Genomic DNA, 21,693 nt, shown 5'->3' with positions numbered 1-21,693 from the left:
TCTTGCCTCAGCCTCCCGAGTAGCTGGGACTACAGATGTGTGCCACCACGCCCAGCTGATTTTCGTATTTTTTATAGAGACGGGGTTTTGCCATCATGTTGGCCAGGCTGGTCTCGAACTTCTGACCTCAGGTTATCCACCTGCCTTGGCCTCTCAAAGTGCTTGGATTACAGGCGTGAGCCACGGCGCCCAGCCTTCAAATTTATTTTTATACTTTTTTTTTTTTTTTTTTTTAGATAGAGTCTTGTTATGCTGCCCTGGGTGGAGTGCAGTGGTTATTCACAGGCATGATCATAGCATACTTCAGGCTGGAACTCCTGGGCTTGAATGGTCTTTCTGCCTTAGCCTCCTGAGCAGCTGGGACTATAGGTGTATGCCGCCGCACCTGGCCATAACACTCCTTCTCAGCTCATTTTTGAGTCATGAAAAATGCTCTTTCAAGAATCACCAGGCCTATGATAAGTCCCATGGAACAAACCTATCACTGTGTAAGAGCTGAGCAGGAGAAAACCATCTCTCCTCATACACCTCATTTGTTCATTCAATAAAACTTCATGACACACCACTATGGACATCAGGAAGTAGAGATGAATAAGGCTGGGTCTCTGCCCTAAGTGATTAGCCTGGAAAGCCATACTGGACACAGTTTCCATACTGGCCTCCTTGTCTCCTTTCCTGCCCCTCCCTGCATTTCTTTACATAACAGCCAGAACAATTCTCTCAAACATAAAGCAGATCCTCAGCTTAAACCCTTTAAAGACCTTCATGAGGCCCTATGTGACAGGAGAAGCAGGAGAAGGAGGTGGATGAGAAGATGAGGCTGTTCTGAGTTCAGGGCACCTGAACTCAAGGGAGACTTTCACAGGGTGCTTGACTCTGTCCCGACTCCTAAAGTGACTACTGGGGACTACTGAGGTCTGAATGGGGTGGGGGTGAGGGGTCAAGACAGACATACTAGATCCAATGGCAATATGGCTCAAAACCCTAGGTCTGTTAAGTTGTAGTCTGGCCCATGAGGGAAATTCTTTATTTGGATGCTTCAGTGACCAAGAGACAGAGCATTAGGCACACACAGAAGCACACACATACACACAAACACACACACACACACACACACATCCACACACAATATGCAAAGCAAAGGCATTTCACAGGTGAAGGGATAGGGAGTGGGGGAAGGAGGCCACGAGAGCAGCTAGGGGCTTCTTTGACACAATGAAGAGAAGCCTCTGATGGTGACACTCCTTGGAATTCTTGCCTCAAGGTTACAAGGAAAAATCTATCCCTGTGGACTCAGTCCCAGGCCATAAAACACAGCAAAGATACAGAAATCTGGGTGTGGGGCCTGGGAAACACCTGTTCCTCACTGTAGAAACCTGCATCAGCTCTCTCTTTCTTTCCCTGGGACCCAGAAATCGCCTGGTGGATGATGGGGAAGGCTAGCACCACAGCAACCTGGGCAAGGTGGTCTGCTGCACAAGGGGGAAGAGAGGGCTAGTAGGGCCGAGGGTAGCAATGAACCTCACAGCTAGCGGGCACGAGGCAGTCTGCCTTTAGGGGCAGAACCCTCAGGGAGACTTGCATGTGGGGCACTTTCCCATGTAACCTTGGGTCAGAGCACCTCTGATGGAGGAGGGGAAAGGTCCCATCCCCATTGGAGTGTCCTATGATCTCAGTGGACATGGAGGCCACCCCCAGCCCCAGCTCGTTGCCAACTGCTGCAGATCCTTAGCACCATTCAGAAACTGTGGAGGGGGCAGCGGGGGTAGCAATGCTCCGCCAAGATTGTGTCACTGCTCCAGGAGGATACTTCACAGTTGGCAGAAACCTGCGCAACTAGCCATATCTGGTCTAAGACTCAGGAAAGCCTGCACCTTCCGGGGGAAGGCAGAGTGTTGTATTAGCTCCAATGTTGCAGCCATTTCCTCTGTTTCCTGCCCTGGCCCAGGTTTGGCATGAAAGTTCCAGGTTTTGCTGGAAATGTCTAGGGCCCAGAGAGATCTCTGCTCTTTAGTTGCAAGAACTGGCCCAAAACTGACCTTTAGAGGAAAGACAGGTGGCAGGGGCCTCAGCACCTAAGGCCCAGAGGGGTTGGGGAATGGGGAAAGCCACCCTCCAAACTACCACCCCGCAAGACCCCGAGTCTCTCAATACCCTTGCCTCCCCTGTCATGACCTACAGGACCCCTGCCAAAGGGGAGCAGCAGGAGTGAATTAGCCTGGACCAATGAGAGGCTGTCTGTGGCCCAATCCTGCCTCAGGCCCGTGTACTTTCCTGGTGAGAACAACGAGCAAGAGGGAGCCAAGGGCTGAGCAGTCACGGGAAGCTGGCTCATGGCTGGCCCAATATGGGATGCTGGGCAGAATCACCTCTAGTCTTCCAAGGTGGTTGAGTCTTTCTGAATGGGTTGCCTTTGCATTGGAATCTGGCCCAGGGATGATGCCACTGTTTTTGGTGACCTGTATTTGAGAAGGAACAAAGGAAGAGGGTCAGTGTGTGGCAGCTGTATTGGCCTATTGCAATGATAGCACTGCCCTTCCAGGGCCTTGGAGTAATAGACAGGACACCTTTCCTTCACTGAGGTCCACTGTGGGCTGGCAGAATGCTGGATGCTTAGCTTCCATCATTCCATCCTCATGGCAATTCTGCAAGGTGAGAAACAGCACCCTCATTTTACATACAAGGAAACTAAAGTTCAGAAAGTTTAAGTGGCTGGCCCAAAGTATGTTTTTAGGTGGTAGGTTCAGGACTGTAGCCAATGCCTTTTCACTATACCAAACCACTGCCTACAGGGCCCTATAAAAACTCATTCCATTTGGTAGTGGCAGAGTAAAATGAATGGGCTTCGAAGTCAAACAGGCTTGAATCCTAGGTCTAACTCCAAGTAACTAAGTGACCTTGGGGAAGTCAATTAACCTATCTGATAATTAGGCTTTCTTTGGTTGTAAAAGATGGGTTTGGGAGGGGGTATCCTAATTTCAGACCTTTTGTTGAGAAATTTAATGAGACTGAATCAGGTATTCAACAAATTATAGCTTTATTCTTACAGAATTAGAGGCTTTTTAAAAATTTTGAGACAGGATCTCACTCAGGCACCCAGACTGGAGAATAGTGGTGCCATCACAGCTCACTGCAACTCATGGCTCACTCCAACTCCTGGGCTCAAGCTATTCTCCCACTTCAGCCTCTCAAGTAGTTGGGACTACAGGCGTGCGCCGCCACACCTGGCTAACTTTATTTTTTGTAGATGGGGTCTCACTACATTGCCCATGTTGGGAGAATTACAGACTTATTGACTTGCCCAAGGTCACACTGCTGGAAAGTTTAGCAAGAGAACAGCGAACAACACTGGCAATTTCAGGTGTGGGTAGCCCCAGGGAGGGGCTCTGGTTGGCTTCAGGTTGTCTACTGTAACTGCCATCAGCCAGGCTGCAAGGGAGGTATGTATGCTGAAACACTGTGGGGCTGAGTTGCTGGGGCAACTCAAGTCTATACCTAAGAGTCCCCCAAAGTAAAAAACATATTCACAGGTAAAGAGGATGATCTGCTACAGTGTGAGAGAGGAGACTCCAGGCAGAGCAGAGAGAACTAAGGACATTTTTTACACCAATACTCTGTGTTTCTACCACCTTTAAATCATTCAGCTCAATGAGCAAAGCAAAATCAATGACCAAAGTCAAAGCAATCATTTTGGCAGCTTGCCTGCCTGAAACTCAGTTTCCTTGTCTGTAAAATGGGAATTCTTCTACCTATCTCAGAAGGTTATGCTGGGGCCAGGTGCAGTGGCTCACGCCTGTAATCCCAGCACTTTGGGAGGCCGAGGCAGGTGGATCACTTGAGCTCAGGAGTTTGGGACCAGCCTGGCCAACATGGTGAAACCCCGTCTCTACTAAAAAAAAAAAAAAATGTTATGTTGTGGCACACTGCTCATACCACACGTTTCCCTTCGGAGAGGAAGGGACAGAACCACGTGGGCCCTCCAGGCCAGGCCCTCTTCTCTTCATATCAATGGTGCCATAGCCTACTTCTGAGCCTGACGCCTTGGGAAGAGCAAGCTGTGAGCCAGACAGGCTTCAGTTTGAATCATGACCTTGCTTCATTCACATCACCACTTTGAATGCTGGTTGTCTATATGTATAAAATGGGAATAATTATCTCTTCCTCTCAGGGTTGGAAGGATTACCTGAGAAAATCTGCTTGACATATGGCCTGCAACAGAAGAGGGGCTCAATGAGTGTTAGTCACTTCCAAGATTACCATGAACAGGTAACTCTCTGTTCACCTGGTTCCTTCAAAACCCTTATCACAATCTGTGATTATTGGTTGTTTACTTGCTTAGTCTGTTTCCTCCCACCAGGCTGTAAGGTCAGGAGAGCAGAGACTGGGTCTGTCTTAGCCATCATTCAGAAGATGCTCAATATATATTGATTAAGGAATGAGAGGGCCTGGTCATATTTGATAATGACCTATAGAGGGAACTCCTGCCAGAAAAGGAGAGGGTCTCCAGGCCAGTGGAAAAGCACTTCCCCAGTCAGAGTGCTACAGACTAGGACAGCCAGGTGTTCTTAGGGTCCCACCAAGGAAATCATGTATGCTTCTCTATTAAACCCTTGAGTCCAACAGGTCTAAAGGCTGGGCAGAAGCTGGTGGAGAAATACATATAGAGGAGACACTTGTTCCTGTTACATGATTCATCTTCTGTTCACTGAAAAAAGGCTGCCAGGATTCCATTTCAGCCGAGAACTACCTGGCTTTGTTCTCATGCAGAAGTCCTGAGCTCCTGCTATGGATCCTAGAATTTCAAAAAATGGTTACTTACTGGTTCTTGTGTTTGAAGCCGCTGACATGAGCTTGGTACTGTTCTATGGAGTTCAGCACTATCTTACATGTTTTGCAGGGGTAGCCCTTTCCAGCTGAAACACATCAAAATCAAGATCTTAGTAATCCAGAAAGAAGGAACCTGAAGACCGTTGCTTTTCAGAGTGTACAAATGCCCTTCTAAGGACGGACAGGTGAGGCGAGGTGAGGTTGCTGGCCCTGATGAGAACCCAGAGGCCACAGTGCTAAGGAGCCGTGCCTATGTGCTTCCTGGGGTTGGGAAGATCCTCATTCCTGTGTCCCTCGCCCCAGCATAGAGCCTGGCCCAGACTAGCTGTCTGCTGAGTGATAAAAGAATGACAGAACAGAGAGGTGACATTTGGTCTGTCTTTTCTACCTTGACTGTGCTAAGTGGCCTCATTAAGGATGTCCTTCACTGAGTGATCTCTGGGAAGGTGCCACTCTCCTAGGGCTTGCAGTAACAGTAATTAATGAGAACGCTGGTTATGATAATCAATCTGTCTTTCTACCCTGGGAATCACAGACCCTATCTCAGGGCTGCTCCAATGACAAAGTGGCTTTTCCCACATGGTCTGGTAGTGAGGGAGGAGCCAGGATAGGGAACTGAACTGCTGGTTCTGCTTTCAGGTGATCTTAGCTAGATCCTTTCCTTTCTTCTGATCCTTTTCTTTTCTTTTTTTTTTTTTTTTTTGAGACGGAGTCTTGCTCTGTGGCCAGGCTGGAGTGCAGTGGCGCGATCTTGGCTCACTGCAACCTCTGCCTCCCGGGTTCGAGGGATTCTCCTGCCTCAGCCGCCCAAGTAGCTGGAACTACAGGCGTGTGCCACCACACCCAGCTAATTTTTGTATTTTTGGTAGAGACAGTGTTTTATCATGTCGGCCATGATGGTCTCTCTCTCTTGACCTCGTGATCCATCCGTCTAGGCCTCCCAAAGCGCTGGGATTATAGGCGTGAGCTACCGCACCTGGCCTGATCCTTAGCTTTTCTTACCCTCAAACCAATTATACCGCAACTTGTTTTTTTTTGAGACAGTCTTGCTCTGTCGCCCAGGCTGGAGTGCAGTGGTGCGATCTTGGCTCACGGCAAGCTCCGCCTCCCGGGTTCACGCCATTCTCCTCCCTCAGCCTCCTGAGTAACTGGGACTACAGGTGCCTGCCACCACACCTAGCTAATTTTTTTTGTATTTTTAGTAGAGACGGGGTTTCACCATGTTAGCCAGGATGGTCTTGATCTCCTGACTTCGTGATCCGCCCGCCTCGGCCTCCCAAAGTGCTGGGATTACAGGCGTGAGCCACCATGCCCAGCCCACAACTTATTTATTTATTTAGAGATGGAATTTCGCTCTTGTTGCCCAGGCTGGAGTGCAATGGCGTGATCTCTGCTCCCTGCAACCTCTGCCTCCCGGGTTCAAGCGATTCTCCTGCCTCAGCCTCCCGAGTAGCTGGGACTACTGGTGCGCGCCACCATGCCTCATTTTTCTGTTTTTAGTAGAGACAGGGTTTCACTATGTTGGCCAGGCTGGTCTCAAACTCCTGACCTCAGGTGATCTGCCCGCCTTGGTCTCCTCCCAAAGTGCTGGGATTACAGGCGTTGAGCCACTGTGCCCAGCCCAACTTATTTTTGATTTTTTTGAGATGGAGTCTCATTCTGTCACCCAGGCTGGAGTGCAGTGGAAGCACCTCCGCCTCCTGGGTTCAGGCGATTCTCCTGCCTCAGCCTCTCGAGTAGCTGGCATTACAGGCGCGCACCAACACGCCCGGCTAATTTTTGTAGATTTAGTAGAGATTGGGTTTCACCATGTTGGCCAGGCTGGTCTCGAACTCCTGACCTCGTGATCCACCCACCTTGACCTCCTCAAGTGCTGGGATTATAGGTGTGAGCCGCCATGCCCGGCCACACCTGGGTAATTTTTGTATTTTCTTTTTTTTGTAGAGGTGGGGTTGTGCCATGTTGCCCAGGCTCCAAACCTCCTCACAATGGAACCAGGATGATCTGCCCGTAAAGCTCAAACTGGCAGCAGCTTCCCAGTCCCAGTGCTCTCAGGGTGAAGGCCCGCCGCCCTAACATGACCCACAAAGCCATGCGTGGACACCTGCTCATGTCCTCCGCGTCACTATGTCCCATACTATCCTACTTGCCCTCTGGGGTGCCTTTCTTGATCCCTGCTCCCCCATCTTATCTCCTCTCATTTTATGTGCCCACAGTCTTGCATTTGTCTTTTTTTCTGAAGTTTGTCACAGTTGTAACTATTTGCTCAATGCCTGTCTTCTCTGCTAGACTGTAAGCTCCATAAGAACACAGACAATACCTGTCTTGTTTACTACATATTTACCACAATGCCTGGCACATATTAGGTAAAAGTCCAATAAATACTTATTGACTATATATGAATTTAGTAAGACTTGAAAACTTGTCCTGTATATAAAAGCTGAAGAAACTGGGGGACCAGCATGGGGCTCAGAAAGCAGCTCTACTGAGTGGGAGATAAGACCCTAATTAGGGAAAGTAATGGGGTAAAGCAGAGGAGGATTTCAGTAACCTGGAGGGGACATTCAATGCTCTGGGGGCAAGAAGGATTTGCCTGAATGCTATGTAGGTTTTAGTTCCGGCCTTCTTGGGTGAATATGAGAGAAACACAAGCCTGGAGTATAAAACCACTCTAAGGCTTATTTGATCTGCGTGGTAGATGATGCATTTGCCCCTGGTGGGATTTGGATACCCTGGGTAATCTTACAGTAGGTCCATACTTGCCATGAGACACTTGTCAGGGACCCTCAGGAACTATTCTCTGGATCCAACACAGAACTACATTGGGTTTCAATGTGGGCTCTGGCTCTGCCACTCTTTAGTGTGGAACCCTGGAAAATCACTTCACCTTTCTGGTTTTAATATCCTCATCTGTAAAATGGGGATAATCAAAGTTGTCCAACAGTTATTGTCAGGATTAAATCAGGTAATTAAATGTGAGAGCACCTAGCCCAAGCCCTGGACTATAACACCTATCAGTAAGTGTTAGGTGACTTGACTAAATGAATGAACTAAATGAATGAATGGCCTTGAACGAAGCCAGCAGGGAGAAGTCAAGCTGTTAACAAACCTAAATAGGCCGGGCACAGTGGCTCATGCCTGTAATCCCAGCACTTTGGGAGGGCGAGGCGGGTGGATCACTTGAGGCCAGGAGTTCGAGACCAGCCTAGCCAACCTGGTGAAACCCTGTCTCTACAAAAACAAAAACACCTAAATTCTTTGCTAAGGTAGAATCCTTGTCAGCTGAAGTCATTACCTGCATATTCTAGGTCAACAGCCCACCTCTGTAAGAAGGGGGACAGAGTGGGGCTCAGTGCCTCTGCTAGACATCCTACACTTGGAGAGCCTCCTGCCAAGTATGCTGAGAGCTGGAGGCAGGTGGAAGGAGTGTAAGGTTTGGAGCCACACAGAGCTAAAGACCCACAGTGATATCAACATTTATTAACATCAAGGGCTTATCAGTTGTATAAGCTTGAACCATTCACTGTGGGTCTCAACTTCTTTATTTGCGAAGTGGTCAAAATCATATCTATTTATAGGAACGTGTGAAGATTAAAATTATAATGTATATATTCCTATCAAAAGGGGATCTAATACCCCTGCCTCTCTGCCTAGTTATTTTATTTTATTTTTTTGAGATGGAGTTTCGCTTTTGTTGCCCAGGCTGGAGTGCAATGGCGTGATCTCGGCTCACTGCAACCTCCGCCTCCCAGGTTCAAGCAATTCTCTTGCCTCAGCCTCCTGAGTAGCTGAGATTACAGGCATGCACCACTACGCCCGGCTAATTTTGTATTTTTAGTAGAGACGGGGTTTCTCCATGTTGAGGCTGGTCCTGAAATCCTGACCTCAGGTGATCCGCCTGCCTCAGCCTCCCAAAGTGCTGGAATTACAGGCGTGAGCCACCGCGCCCAGCTATTTTTTTTTTTGAAATAAAAAAAGTATCGATATTCTTCAAATCCAAGTCCTCTTGAAAATCTATGACCTCAGGCTGGGCATGGTGGCTCATGCCTGTAATCCCAGCACTCTGGGAGGCTGAGGCGGCCACATCACCTGAGGTCAGGAGTCTGAGACCAGCATGGCCAACATGGTGAAACCCCGTCTCTACTAAAAATACAAAATTAGCCGGCCGTGGTGGTGCATGCCTATAATCCCAGCTACTCGGGAGGCTGAGGCAGGAGAATTGCTTGAACCCAGGAGGTGGAGGTTGCAGTAAGCTGAGATTGCGCCATTGCACTCCAGCCTGGGCAATAAGAGCGAAACTCTGTCTCAATAAATAAATAAATAAATAAATAAATAAATAAGAAAGAAAATCTATGACCTCAGAGTGAAGGTGTAGAACACCTGATTTTTCTTTCTTTTTTTTTTTGAGACAGGGTCTCACCCCGTCGCCCAGACTGGAGTGCAGTGGCACAATCTTGGCTCACCACAATCTCCGCCTCCCAGGCTCAAGCGATTCTCCTGCCTCAGCATCCTGAGTAGCTGGGATTACAGGTGCACACCACCACGACCAGCTAATTTTTTTGTATTTTTAGTAGAGACAGGGTTTTGCCATGTTGACCAGGCTGGTGTTGAACTCCTGACCTCAAATGATCCACCCACCTCGGCCTCCCAAAGTGCTGGGATTACAGGTGTGAGCCACCGCGCCCGGCTGAGAACACTGGATTTTAAAGTCATGTTATTTGGCTTGATTGCCACCTGCATCTCTAATTGATAATATACAACTTAGTTTTAGAGTCTTTATTTGTTCTACATAAGGACCAAAAAAAGAGAAAAAACAAAACTTAAAAGAAAAAAAACTTAAAAAAAAAAGACACAGGTCTTTTTTTTTTGAGATAGAGTTTCACTTTTGTCACCCATGGTGTAGTGCAATAGTGCGATCTCGGTTCACTGCAACCGCCGCCTCCCGGGTTCAAGTGATTCTCCTGCTGGGATTACAGGCGCCCACCACCACACCCGGCTAATTTTTTGTATTTTTAGTGGAGATGGGGTTTCACCAGTTTGGCCAGGCCGGTCTTAAACTCCTGACCTCAGATGATCCACCCACCTCGGCCTCCCAAAGTGCTGGGATTACAGGCGTGAGCCACCGCGCCCGGCCACACAGGTCTTTCTATAATACGTTCCTCTATGTATTTAAAAACTTGAAATAACTAGCATAAAATGAATATTCCATTCAGTAATAATTTCTTATTTTTAAATTTATTTTATTATACTTTAAGTTCTAGGGTACATGTGCACAACGTGCAGGTTTGTTACACACGTATACATGTACCATGTTGGTGTGCTGCATCCATTAACCTGTCATTTACATTAGGTATATCTCCTAATGCTATCCCTCCCCGCTCCCTCAACCCCATGACAGGCCTGGGTGTGTGATGTTCCCCACCCTGTGTCCATGTGTTCTCATTGTTCAATTCCCACCTGTGAGTGAGAATATGCGGTGTTTGGTTTTTTGTCCTTGCAATAGTTTGCTCAGAATGATGGTTTCTAGCTTCATCCACATCCCTACAAAGGACATGAACCCATCCTTTTTTATGGCTGCATAGTATTCCATGGTGTATATGTGCCACAATTTCTTAATCCAGTCTATCATTGATGGACATTTGGGTTGGTTCCAAGTCTTTGCTATTGTGAATAGTGCCGCAATAAACATCCATGTGTCTTTATAGCAGTATGATTTATAATCCTTTGGGTATATACCCAGTAATGGGATGGCTGGGTCAAATGGTATTTCTAGTTCTAGATCCTTGAGGAATCGCCACACTGTCTTCCACAATGGTTGAACTAGTTTACAGTCCCACCAACAGTGTAAAAGTGTTCCTATTTCTGTACAACCTCTCCAGCAGCTGTTGTTTCCTGGCTTTTTAGATTCTTTTTAGATTTTTTTTTTTTTTTGAGATGGAGCCTTGCTCTGTCGCCCAGTGCAGTGGTGTGATCTCAGCTCACTGCAACCAGGTTCAAGAGATTCTCCGGACTCAGCCTCCTGAGTAGCTGGGACTACAAGCGCATGCCACCACACCCGGCTAATTTTTTTTTTTTTTTTGAGACGGAGTCTGGCTTTTTTGCCCAGGCTGGAGTGCAGTGGCACGATCTCGGCTCACTGCAACCTCCTCCTCCTGGGTTCAAGTGATTCTCGTGCCTCAGCCTTCAGAGTAGCTGGGATTACGGGTGCATGCCACCATGCCTGGCTAGTTTTTGTATTTTTAATAGAGACGGGGTTTCTCCATGTTGGTCAGACTGGTCTCCAGCTCCCGACCTCAGGTGATCTGCCTGCCTCGGCCTCCCAAAGTGCTGGGATTAGAGGTGTGAGCCACCGCACCCGGCCAATTTTTGTATTTTTAGTACAGATGGGGTTTTGCCATCTTGGCCAGGCTGGTCTCAAACTCCCAACCTCAAGTGATCCACCTATCTTGGCCTCCTAAAGTGCTGGGATTACAGGCGTGAGCCACTGTGCCTGGCCCTAGTTTTCGATTTTAATCAATAAGTTATTTCTGAGGCAGGGGGAGATACTTTGCCGGTTCAAATTAAAAAGGACTCAACAAGGCCAAATTTATGTTAAGAAAACAGAAACAGAACCTTTGGAAAAGCCTAATATTTTTCTCCTACCAAGTCTTTCTAGACTGGACACCAGGATGTTGAAAATACTGACATTATCCCTTTGTTACCAAAGATATAGAGTCAATTTCCAGTTTCCACACATTTATGAAGTAACTTTCTCAAGTTCTTTTAGTGCCCAAAATTTCAGAGATAGCTATATGAAGTCTCAAAAAAATCTACATATTAGGGCCGAGTATGGTGGGTTCGCGCCTTTAATCCCAGCACTTTGGGAGGCCGAGGCAGGTGGATCACCTGAGGTCAGTAGTTTGAGACCAGCCTGACCTACATGATGAAACCCCGTCTCTACTAAAAACACAAAAATTAGCCGGGTTTGGTGGTGGGTGTCTATAATCCCAGCTACTCAGGAGGCTGAGGCAGGAGAATTGCTTGAACCCAGGAGGCAGAGGTCGCGGTGAGCCGAGATTGGACCATTGCACTCCAGCCTGGGTGACAGAATGAGACTCTGTCTCAAAAAAAAAAAAAAACTACATATTTGTAAATGTAATATATAATAGTAGTATGTAGCAAAATCTACATATTAGTAAAATTTTAATAGAATTTTTAACTTTTCAGAAAGGTATCTTCACCATAAAGGACCTACTATTTCTTAATTTATAGAATCAGTTTTTACCCAGAAATCTAAGTAAATTGAATTAGTTAAGTTCACTTGAGGTCTTTCTGTTCTGGAGTAATAGATTATACTATGCAATCATTACAGTAGCCCCGCCACCACTCCCCACTCAACATCTGCAGATTTGCTTTCTATGGTTTCAGTTATCTGTGGTCAACTGCAGTCCAAAAATATGAAATAAAAAATGCCAGACAGGCACGGGGGCTCACGCCTGTAATCCCAGCACTTTGGGAGGCTGAGCTGTGTGGATCACAAGGTCAGGAGTTCAAGACCAGCCTGGCCAACATGGTGAAACCCTGTCTCTACAAAAAATAAAAAAAAAATTAGCCGGGCATGGTGGTGGGCACCTGTAATCCCAGCTACACGGGAGGCTGAGGCAGGAGAATTGCTTGAAACTGGAAGGCGGAGGTTCCAGTGAGCTGAGATGGCACTGCTGCACTCCAGCCTGGGCAACAAGAGCGAAAGTCCATCTCAAAAAAACAAAAGAAAAAAAAAATAAATAAATAAAAAATAGCCAGATCGGGCATGGTGGCTCATGTCTGTAATCCCAGCACTTTGGGAGGCCAAGGTGGGTGGATCGCTTGAGCCCAGGAATTCAAGACCAGCCTGGGCAACATGGCGAGACTCTAGCTCTACAAAAAATAAAAAAGTAGCCAGGTGTGGTGGCACACACCTGTGGTTGAGCAATTTGGGAGGCTGAGGTGGGAGGAATGCTTGAGTCTGGGAGGTCACGACTGCAGTGAGCCATAATTATGCACTGCACTCCAGCCTGTGTGACAGAGAAGACCCTATCTCAAAAAAAAAAAAAAAAAAAATCCAGAAGTAAACAATTCATAAGTTTTTTAAAGTGCTGGCTATTCTGAGTAGCATGATGAAATCTCAAGCTATCCCATTCTACCCTGTTTAGGATGTCAATCATCCCTTTGTTCACCACACTATATATGCTATCTGCTCATTAGTGCCTTAGCCATGTTGGTTCTCAGAGAGAAAAACACAGTATATAGAGGGTTTGGTATTATCCACCATTTCAGGCATCCATGGGGGGTTTTGAAACGTATCCCCTATGGATTAGGCATGGACTAGTATATTCTAAAAACATGTTAGTATGTCACAAAATGTTAAAATATACACAGATTTTGAAATGTTTTAAGAATACAGTTGGAATGTACAGTAAAAAGGCAGCAAATATTTTATCCCAATGAATTCATAGCAAACAAGAACACAGGTAAGAAAAACTCATCAAGGTCGATATTTTTTTCCCTCTCTTAACAGTATAATATTCATGAAAACTGAATTTCTTCCAGGTCTTTTTAAATTACCCTTAATGTATTAGAAATGGTCCAGTCAACTTTAAGGAATGTTCATTTTAAAACAGCATTAAAAGTACCAAAATACACAAATACTTTGGGCAAGACTTAAATGCATACTTGATAACAGCAGGCTGGGTGTAACGGCTCATGCCTGTAATCACAGCCCTTTGGGCGGCCAAGGTAGAAGGATGACTTGAACCCAAGAGCTCATGACCAGCTTAGGCAACATACAGAGACCCTGTTTTTTTTTTTTTTTTTTTTTGAGACGGAGTCTTGCTGCTCTTTTGCCAGGCTGGAGTACAGTGGCGCGATCTTGGATCACTGCAACCTCCACCTCCCGGGTTCAAGCAATTCTCCTGCCTCAGCCTCCTAAGTAGCTGGGACTATAGGCGTGTGTCACCACGTCCAGCTAATTTTTGTATTTTTAGTAGACATTGGGTTTCACCATATTGGCCAGGATGGTCTTGCTCTCTTGACCTTATGATCCACCTGCCTTGGCCTCCCAAAGTGTTGGGATTATAGGCGTGAGCCACTGCATCCAGCAAGAGACCCTCTTAAAAAAAAAAAAAAAAAGGTAAAAACAAGGAATTCATCCTTTACCAATGAGTGGTGAATGGATCCTGCAAGTCAGCAGAAGATTTCCATGCTTTCTCTCGCTCTACAGATGTTCCTTGACTTACAATGGGGTTACATCTAGATAAACTTATTACCAATTGCTGCCTAGCAGTGCAAGAGAAGTACAGTTTCTACTCAACATCTATTGCTTTCACACCATCATAAAGTTGAAAAAAATCATAAAGCTGAACCATAGGAAGTTGGGGACCATGTGTACGTATAGTTTTAGTAGTTTTTCTTGGTACCAGTATCTCCTTAACATAACCACAACCAAAGAATGGGGGAGGCAAAACTTTAATGTAGGGGTCTAAATTCTGCTGATAGGAAGCAACCTTTTCTCTCTCAGGGGTTCACCTTTGTGGAGGTATAAAGTAAGAACTATCAGAACATGAGATTCTGATCTAATCCGCTAAGGGTCCTTGGCCCAAATCTGGCTTGCAGCCAGGTCTGACTTACACAGCGTTTAAAAATAGTTTTTTTTTGGCTGGGCTTGGTGGCTAATGCCTCTAATCCCACCACTTCGGGAGGCCATGGCGGGTGGATCACTTGAGGTCAGGAGTTCGAGACCAACCTGACCAACACGGTGAAACTCTTGTCTCTACTAAAAATACAAAAAAAATTAGCCGGAAATTAGCCATGCGGGGTGGCACATAACTGTAATCCCAGCTACTCAGGAGGCTGAGGCATAAGAATCGCTTGAACACAGGAGGCAGACGTTGCAGTGAGGTGAGATGGTGTCACTGTACTCCAGCCTGGGAGACAGAGTGAGACTGTCTCAAAAAAAAAAAAAAAATTGTTTTTTTGATACATGTTCTCGCTCTCACTCAGGTTGGAATGCAGTGGCACAATCATATCTCACTTTAGCCTTGACCTCCTGGGCTCAAGTTATCCTCCCACCTCAGCCTTCCCAAGGTGCTGTGACTACAGACATGCGCCACCATGCCCAGCTAATATTTAAAATTTTTAGTAGAGATGGGATCTCACCATGTTGGCCAGGCTGGTCTTGAACTCTTGGGCTCAAGTGATCCTCCTACCTTGGCATCCCAAAGTGTTTGGATGACAGCATAAGCCACTATGCCTGGCTGGGCTTAAAAAATTTTTAATTTAGTTACACATTTAAAAATCAGAGGGGCCGGGTGCAGTGGCTCACGCCTGTAATCCCAGCACTTTGGGAGGCCGAGGCGGATGGATCACGAGGTCAGGAAATCGAGACCATCCTGCCCAACATGGTGAAACCTTGTCTCTACTAAAAATACAAAAATTAGCCGGGCATGGTGGTGTGTGCCTGTAGCCCCAGCTACTCGGGAGGCTGAGGCAGGAAAATCGCTTGAACCCAGGAGGCGGAGGCTGCAGTGAGCTGAGATTGCGCCGCTGCACTCCAGCCTGGGTGACAGAGGGAGACTCCGTCTCAAAAAACACAAACGCAAAAACAAAAAACAGAGGGATTTCTATATAAATCTGGCTTTCCAGAGTCTTCTGAAAACCTGAAAGAGGGCTGGGCGCGGTGGCTCACGCCTGTAATTCTAACACTTTGGGAGGCCGAGGTGGGCGGATCACAAGGTCAGGAGATCAAGACCATCCTGGCTAACATGGTGAAACCCCGTCTCTACTAAAAATACAAACAAATTAGCTGGGCATGGTGTCAGGCGCCTGTAGTCCCAGCTACTCAGGAGGCTGAGGCAGAAGGATGGCATGAACCTGGGAGGTGGAGCTTGCAGTGAGCCGAGATCGCGCCACTGCACTCCAGCCTGGGTGACAGAGCAAGACTCTGTCTCAAAAAAAAAAAAAAAAAAAAAAAGAAAAGAAAACCTGAAAGTTATGGTAACAGCTGAGTAGGAATGGCATTCACTCTTCAGCTGACCATATACCCTTCCTGGCTCTCATTTTAATTTCTCATCTGGCTTCTGTAGCCATCTGAGTTCGCAAACCCTACTTACAAGACCTAAGGAGGAAAAGCGCAACGTCAGCTGGTCTGGGGAGCCCCAGTGGCCAAACCCTGGTCCAGCTCTGGGTGTGAGCTAGGCCCCCTCACCTGGAAAGTCAGTGACAGCAGGGTCCACCAGCCGCCCATAGCGTGCCATTAGTTTGAGCTTGGTCTCCTGTTTTCTGTGTTTCTTGCCCACATAATGTTGTTGAGCCATGACAGGGTCGTTGAAAGTTGCATGGCAGAGGCTGCAGAACTTGTCTGGGTCTATCATCTCTCTATTCTGGTGCAAGGCTAAGGTGGAGGCCACAAGGAAAGGATTTGTAAGGCGTTTCGACAGAGCTGCGGTGAGAGAGTTCAAACAGAAACAATGAAAAAACCCAGAAGGTGTCAGGCTTTTGAGTATGCTGAATAGAAACGGCTGTGACACCAGTTAATCCTATTGCAGATGTGGCACTGCCTGTGTGAATCACACAGGTGAATGCATTCTCTAATTGGGAAACCTGGGAAGATTTGAGGGAGCCCAAAGACTGGTTATTTCATTCAGCAGCTTTAACTACTTTAAGCCCACAAATCCTGATGGTTCTCATATTCTTAGGAGGCCCTGAACTTCTCCTATCAAGTTGCCAAATTACAATAGACTAGAGATGCATACTTGCACTCTTGCAGGGATACCTCAGTATTTCCCAGAACTTCACAGCAAGTGGGACACGAAGTTTGGGAGTTTTATTCTCATCCTTAAAGTAATACAGTTGCAGAGCTGGGAACCAATGCACAGATATAGAAATTGAGGCTTGAGTTCCTGAAGCTCATACAAGGTCATTCAGAAAAGGTAACCATACTAGGGATGCCTTTTAGGCTACATTGCATATTACAGGCTGAGTAGAGAGAAAAGAGGACCATTAACATTTAGTTATGCGTTTTGCTCACATCTGTAATCCCAGCACTTCAGGAGGCCAAGGCAGGTGGATCACGAGGTCAAGAGATTGAGACCATCCTGGCCAACATGGTGAAACCCTGTCTCTCCTAAAAATACAAAAATTAGCTGGGCATGGTGGCATGTGCCTGCAATCCCAGCTACTCGGGAGGCTGAGGTAGGAGAATCACTTCAACCCGGGAGGCGGAGGTTGCAGCGAGCCAAGATTGCGCCATTGCACTCCAGCCTGGGCGACAAGAGCGAAACTCCACCTCAAAAAAAAAAAATTAGTGATGTGTTTTCTACATATATTTTCTCCTTTGGTCCTCAGAACTACCCCAATGAGGTAGGTATCACTTTGCCACATTATTCAGAAAAACTGAGGCTCAGATGAGTGAAGTGGCTTGCCCAAGGTGACCCAGCCAGTGAGTGAAGCCAGGTCTGTGACCCTAAAGCCTGTGCTCTCTTTGCTATGCCAGGCTGCCAGAGTGTGGCAAGAAGACCTGAAGGCTATAGCTCTTACTTTCGCCTTCAGAAAACATCCCTGATTCTGGCCAATGAATTCAGTGAATCAGAGCCTGGTGTAGGCATACATGTGAGCCTCTTGTGCGTCAACATATGGCTTGATGTTGACTCTAGGCTGCGCTGCTGCCTCATAAAGTGGATGCCACGACTCACTAACAAGTCCATGTGGCTGAAATGGTGTCAACCTAGCAACTACTGCTTTAAAAATGTGGGGCCCAGAAGCCCCCACCAGTGGTGGAGGACGGATGGGGCTTAGCAGGACTCACAGATGATATGTCTCAGATGCTCTTCCATACCTGTATCACTTCAACTGGGGAAGTTTTGAGGATTTTGGGCAAGCCAGAAGAAATTTGCTGGCCTTTCCCACAATGGTTTTTCTAGTATAGGGAATTTCAGTTTCTCTGCTTGTTGATTTTGTTTCAGCAAGTCATCAAAAAAGTAATGTACATGTTGTAGAATATTTTATAATATGAGAAAATATTCTGTTTGTGGTGTTGAGTGTTAAAAAAGCAAGTTACAGGCCAGGCACAATGGCTCGTGCCTGTAATCCCAGCACTTTGGGAGGTTGAGGCAGGCAGATGATCTGACTCAGGAGTTCTGAGACCAGCCTGGCCAACATGGTGAAACTCAGTCTCTACTAAAAAAAATACAAAATTAGCCGGGTGTGGTAGTGCATGCCTGTAATCCCAGCTACTCAGGAGGCTGAGGCAGGAGAACTGCTTGAACAGGTGGGCGGAGGCTGCAGTAAGCTGAGATTGCGCCATTGCACTCCACTCTGAGCGAAAAGAGTGAAATTCTCTCTCAAAAAAAAAAAAGAAAGAAAAAAAAGAAAAAAAACCAAGTTACACATCAGTCTGCTTCTTATGTCCTCAATTTTATAGAACAACAACAAACGCATAGGTGACAGCATGGAAAAAAGATCAAAAGCACAGAGAGTAGAGTGTGTTTCACTATTTTCCGACTTTTCCTTTCTTTTTTTTCTTTTTGAGATGGAGTTTTGCTCTTGTTGCCCAGGCTGGAGTGCAATGGCACGATCTTGACTCACTGCAACCTCTGCCTCTGGGGTTCAAGCGATTCTCCTGCTTCAGTCTCCGAAGTAGATGGGATTACAGGCATGCGCCACCATGCCCAGCTAATTTTGTATTTTTAGTAGAGACGGGGTTTCTCCATGTTGGTCAGGCTGGTCTCAAACTCCTGACCTCAGGTGATCCACCCGCCTCAGCCTCCCAAAGTGCTGGAATTACAGGCGTGAGCACCGGCCTACTATTTTCCAACTTTTCTGTAATGAATGTAGATTTTTAACATCAGAAAAGAGGTATAATGGTTGTTAAGAGAGAACGGTCATTCTTTGAGATACTGAACAGAAGCATCAGAAGTGAAAGTGTAAGTAAGTCTAGAAGAACCATTTAATGTGCATCCAATAAAATGAGGGATATAGAGTCTGTTCTCAGAAAATAACCTGAAATGTAATAAAGTGTTCTACAGAGATGTTCACTGTAGTGTTATCTGTAACACCAAAAAGTGGGGGGTGGGGAGATTAAATGTTCAGCATTAGACGAATATTAAATGTAGTACGATGCAGTCACTAAAAATGCTTATAAAGAATTTTTTAATAACATGGGGAAATACAAGTGTCATATTAAATAAAAAACATATAGAAGGCAATTGTATGGCCAGGTGCGGTGGCTCACGCCTGTAATCCTAGCACTTTGGGAGGCAGAAGTGGGTGAATCACCTGAGATCAGGAGTTAGAGATCTGCCTGGCCAACATGCTGAAACCCCATCGCTACTAATACAAAAATTAGGCAGGGCATGGTGGCTCACGCCTGTAATCCCAGGACTTTGGGAGGCTGAGGCGGGTGGATTACCTGAGGTCAGGAGTTTGAGACCAGCCTGACCAACATGGTGAAACCCCATCTCTACTAAAAATACAAAACTGGCCGGGCACGGTGGCTCATGTCTGTAATCCCAGAACTCTGGGAGGCTGAGGTGGGTGGATCACCTGAGGTCAGGAATTCAAGACCAGCCTGACCAATACGTTGAAACCCTGTCTCTATTAAAAATGCAAAAATTAACTGGGCGTGGTGGCGGGTGCCGGTAGTCCCAGCTACTCAGGAGGCTGAGTCAAGAGAATTGCTTGAACCCAGAGGGTGGAGGTTGCAGTGAGTCAAGGTTGCACCACTGCACTCCAGTCTAGGCGACAGCAAAACTCCATCTCAAAAAAACAAAAAAACATTAGCCGGGCATGGTGGTGGGCACCTGTAATCCCAGCTATTCAGGAGGTGGAAGCAGGAGAATCGCTTGAACCTGGTGGGGCAGAGGTTGCAGTGAGCTGAGATTGCTCCATCTCACTCCAGCTTGGGCAAAAGAGGGAGACTCCATCTCAAAAAAAAACAAAAAAACAAAAAACAAACAAACAAAAACGGCAATTGTACATACCATACAGAAAGATCATTGTTTGAGGCCAGGAGTTCAAGACCAGCCTGGGCAACATAGTGAAACCCCGTCTCTAATAAAAACACAAAAATTGGCCAGGCGCGGTGGCACACGCCTGTAGTCCCAGCTACTTGGGAGGCTGAGGCAGAAGAATCGCTTGAACCCAGGAGGCGGAGGTTGCAGTGAGCCAAGATCGTGCCACTGCACTCCAGCCTGGGTGACAGAGCAAGACTGCATCTCAAAATAAATAAATAAATAAATAAATAAAAATAAATAAAAAAAAATTAAAAAACCCCACACGTGTAATCCATATGTGCATACTGGTATTTTGAAACATCACCAACATATTAACAGTATTTCTCTCTTGGTGGTAGGATTTGGGTGATATTTTACTTTCTTCTTTGTATCTTTTGCAATTGTTTGAAGTGGAATTATTCATAATGAGTATGCATTGTTTTTATAAAAACATTAAAGTTATTTAAAGTAGTCTATGTTTATACGCACATATACACGGAGTTAACCTAGATATACACAAAACAAATATACGCACAGATATACAAAGATACATATAACAATAAGATTATAGGAGAAACAGATTATAGGAGAAACCAAAATGTTAACAGCGTTTATCTGTGAATGGTAAAATTATGGGTAACTTTTCTTTCCATTTATCCATGTTTTCCTTATCTCTTATAACATGATTATATTACTTTACATTAAAAAGTGTTTAATTTCAGAAATATAGTTATAAAGTTGTGTAATAACATGGAAATGTGCTTAAGCTGTAAAATTAAATGAAAAGTAAAAGCAGGATATAAAGGGTACCTGCATTATGATCACAACTATATAAAAACAAAGTATGTGGCAAAAGCTGAAAGTGAATATGGAAAATAATCTCGAGTATGAAATTTCAGGGACAAGGCATAATGCAGAGAATTTTCCCATTTGTGGGAAGAGAAGTCTGTGACCTTATAAAATTGGTTTTTTTTTTTTTTTTTTTTTTTGAGACGAGGTCTTGCTCTGTCCCCCAGGCTGGTGTACAATGGTGCGATCTCAGCTCACTGCAACCTCCAGCTCCCGGGTTCAAGCGATTCTCTTGCCTCAGTCTCCCAAGAAGCTGGGACTACAGGCTCGTGCCACCACACCCAGCTAATTTTTGTTATTTTTAGTAGAGATTGGGTTTCACCGTGTTGACCAGGCTGGTCTTGAACTCCTGACTTCAAGTGATCTGCCCACCTCAGCCTCCCAAAGTGCTGGGATTACAACAGGCATGAGCCATCATGCCTGGCCTATGTCCTATGTTTTTAATACACATTATTGTATCCTCACAACCGATGAAGTAGACAGTATTATTATCATTTTATAGGTTAGGCAGTTCAGACACAAAAAAGTCATATAAACAGTAACAGTGCCAGGCTTTAAACCTCGGACTCTGTAACTTCAAAGTCCACATTCTGCTGTTTCATACCATGAATAACTAGATGTGGGTGTGATAAAAAGGTGTAATTATGAGTGGCCAGGTGTGGTGGCTCATGCCTGTAATCCCAGCACTCTGGGAAGCTGAGATGGGAGTATCACTTAAGTCCAGGAGTTCAAGACCAGCCTGAGCAATATAGTGAGAAGCCATCTCTAGTTAAAAAAAAAGGTTTTGGCCGGCGTGGTGGCTCATGCCTGTATTCCTAACACTTTGGGAGGCCGAGGCAGGTGGATCACGAGGTCAGGAGTTTGAGACCATCCTGGCTAACACAGTGAAACCCCGTTTCTACTAAAAAATACAAAAAAATCAGCTGGGCATGGTGGTGGGCACCTGTAGTCCCAGCTACTTGGGAGGCTGAGGCCAGAGAATGGCATGAACCTGGGAGGTAGAGCTTGCAGT

The 21,693-nt window shown here is 46.0% G+C and overlaps 1 protein-coding gene across 14 annotated transcripts in view; it reads right to left on the bottom strand.

Annotated features, from left to right (window-relative positions):
- ZNF346 (zinc finger protein 346) overlaps positions 1 to 21,693 on the bottom strand; it is a 61,458-nt gene that overhangs the window by 16,068 nt on the left and 23,697 nt on the right. For 4 of the 14 annotated variants that reach the window (XM_034961048.4, XM_034961051.4, XM_034961049.4 and 1 more), the window contains exons 5-7: positions 16,049 to 16,282; positions 4,820 to 4,913; positions 2,370 to 2,459 (exon numbers count right to left, since the gene is read on the bottom strand). In XM_034961048.4, coding sequence (XP_034816939.1) covers positions 2,372 to 2,459; positions 4,820 to 4,913; positions 16,049 to 16,282 — 416 coding nt within the window. In that variant the 3' untranslated portion in view covers positions 2,370 to 2,371. Of the gene's footprint in view, positions 1 to 998; positions 2,460 to 4,183; positions 4,210 to 4,819; positions 4,914 to 16,048; positions 16,283 to 21,693 lie in introns of those variants that run through there. The other 10 variants (XM_063604304.1, XM_063604305.1, XM_063604306.1 and 7 more) reach the window with 6 other exon arrangements.

Source organism: Pan paniscus, chromosome 4 (genome assembly GCF_029289425.2).
Source record: "Pan paniscus chromosome 4, NHGRI_mPanPan1-v2.0_pri, whole genome shotgun sequence".
NCBI classification, from domain to species: domain Eukaryota; kingdom Metazoa; phylum Chordata; class Mammalia; order Primates; family Hominidae; genus Pan; species Pan paniscus.
This window is presented reverse-complemented; position numbering and strand designations above follow the sequence as displayed.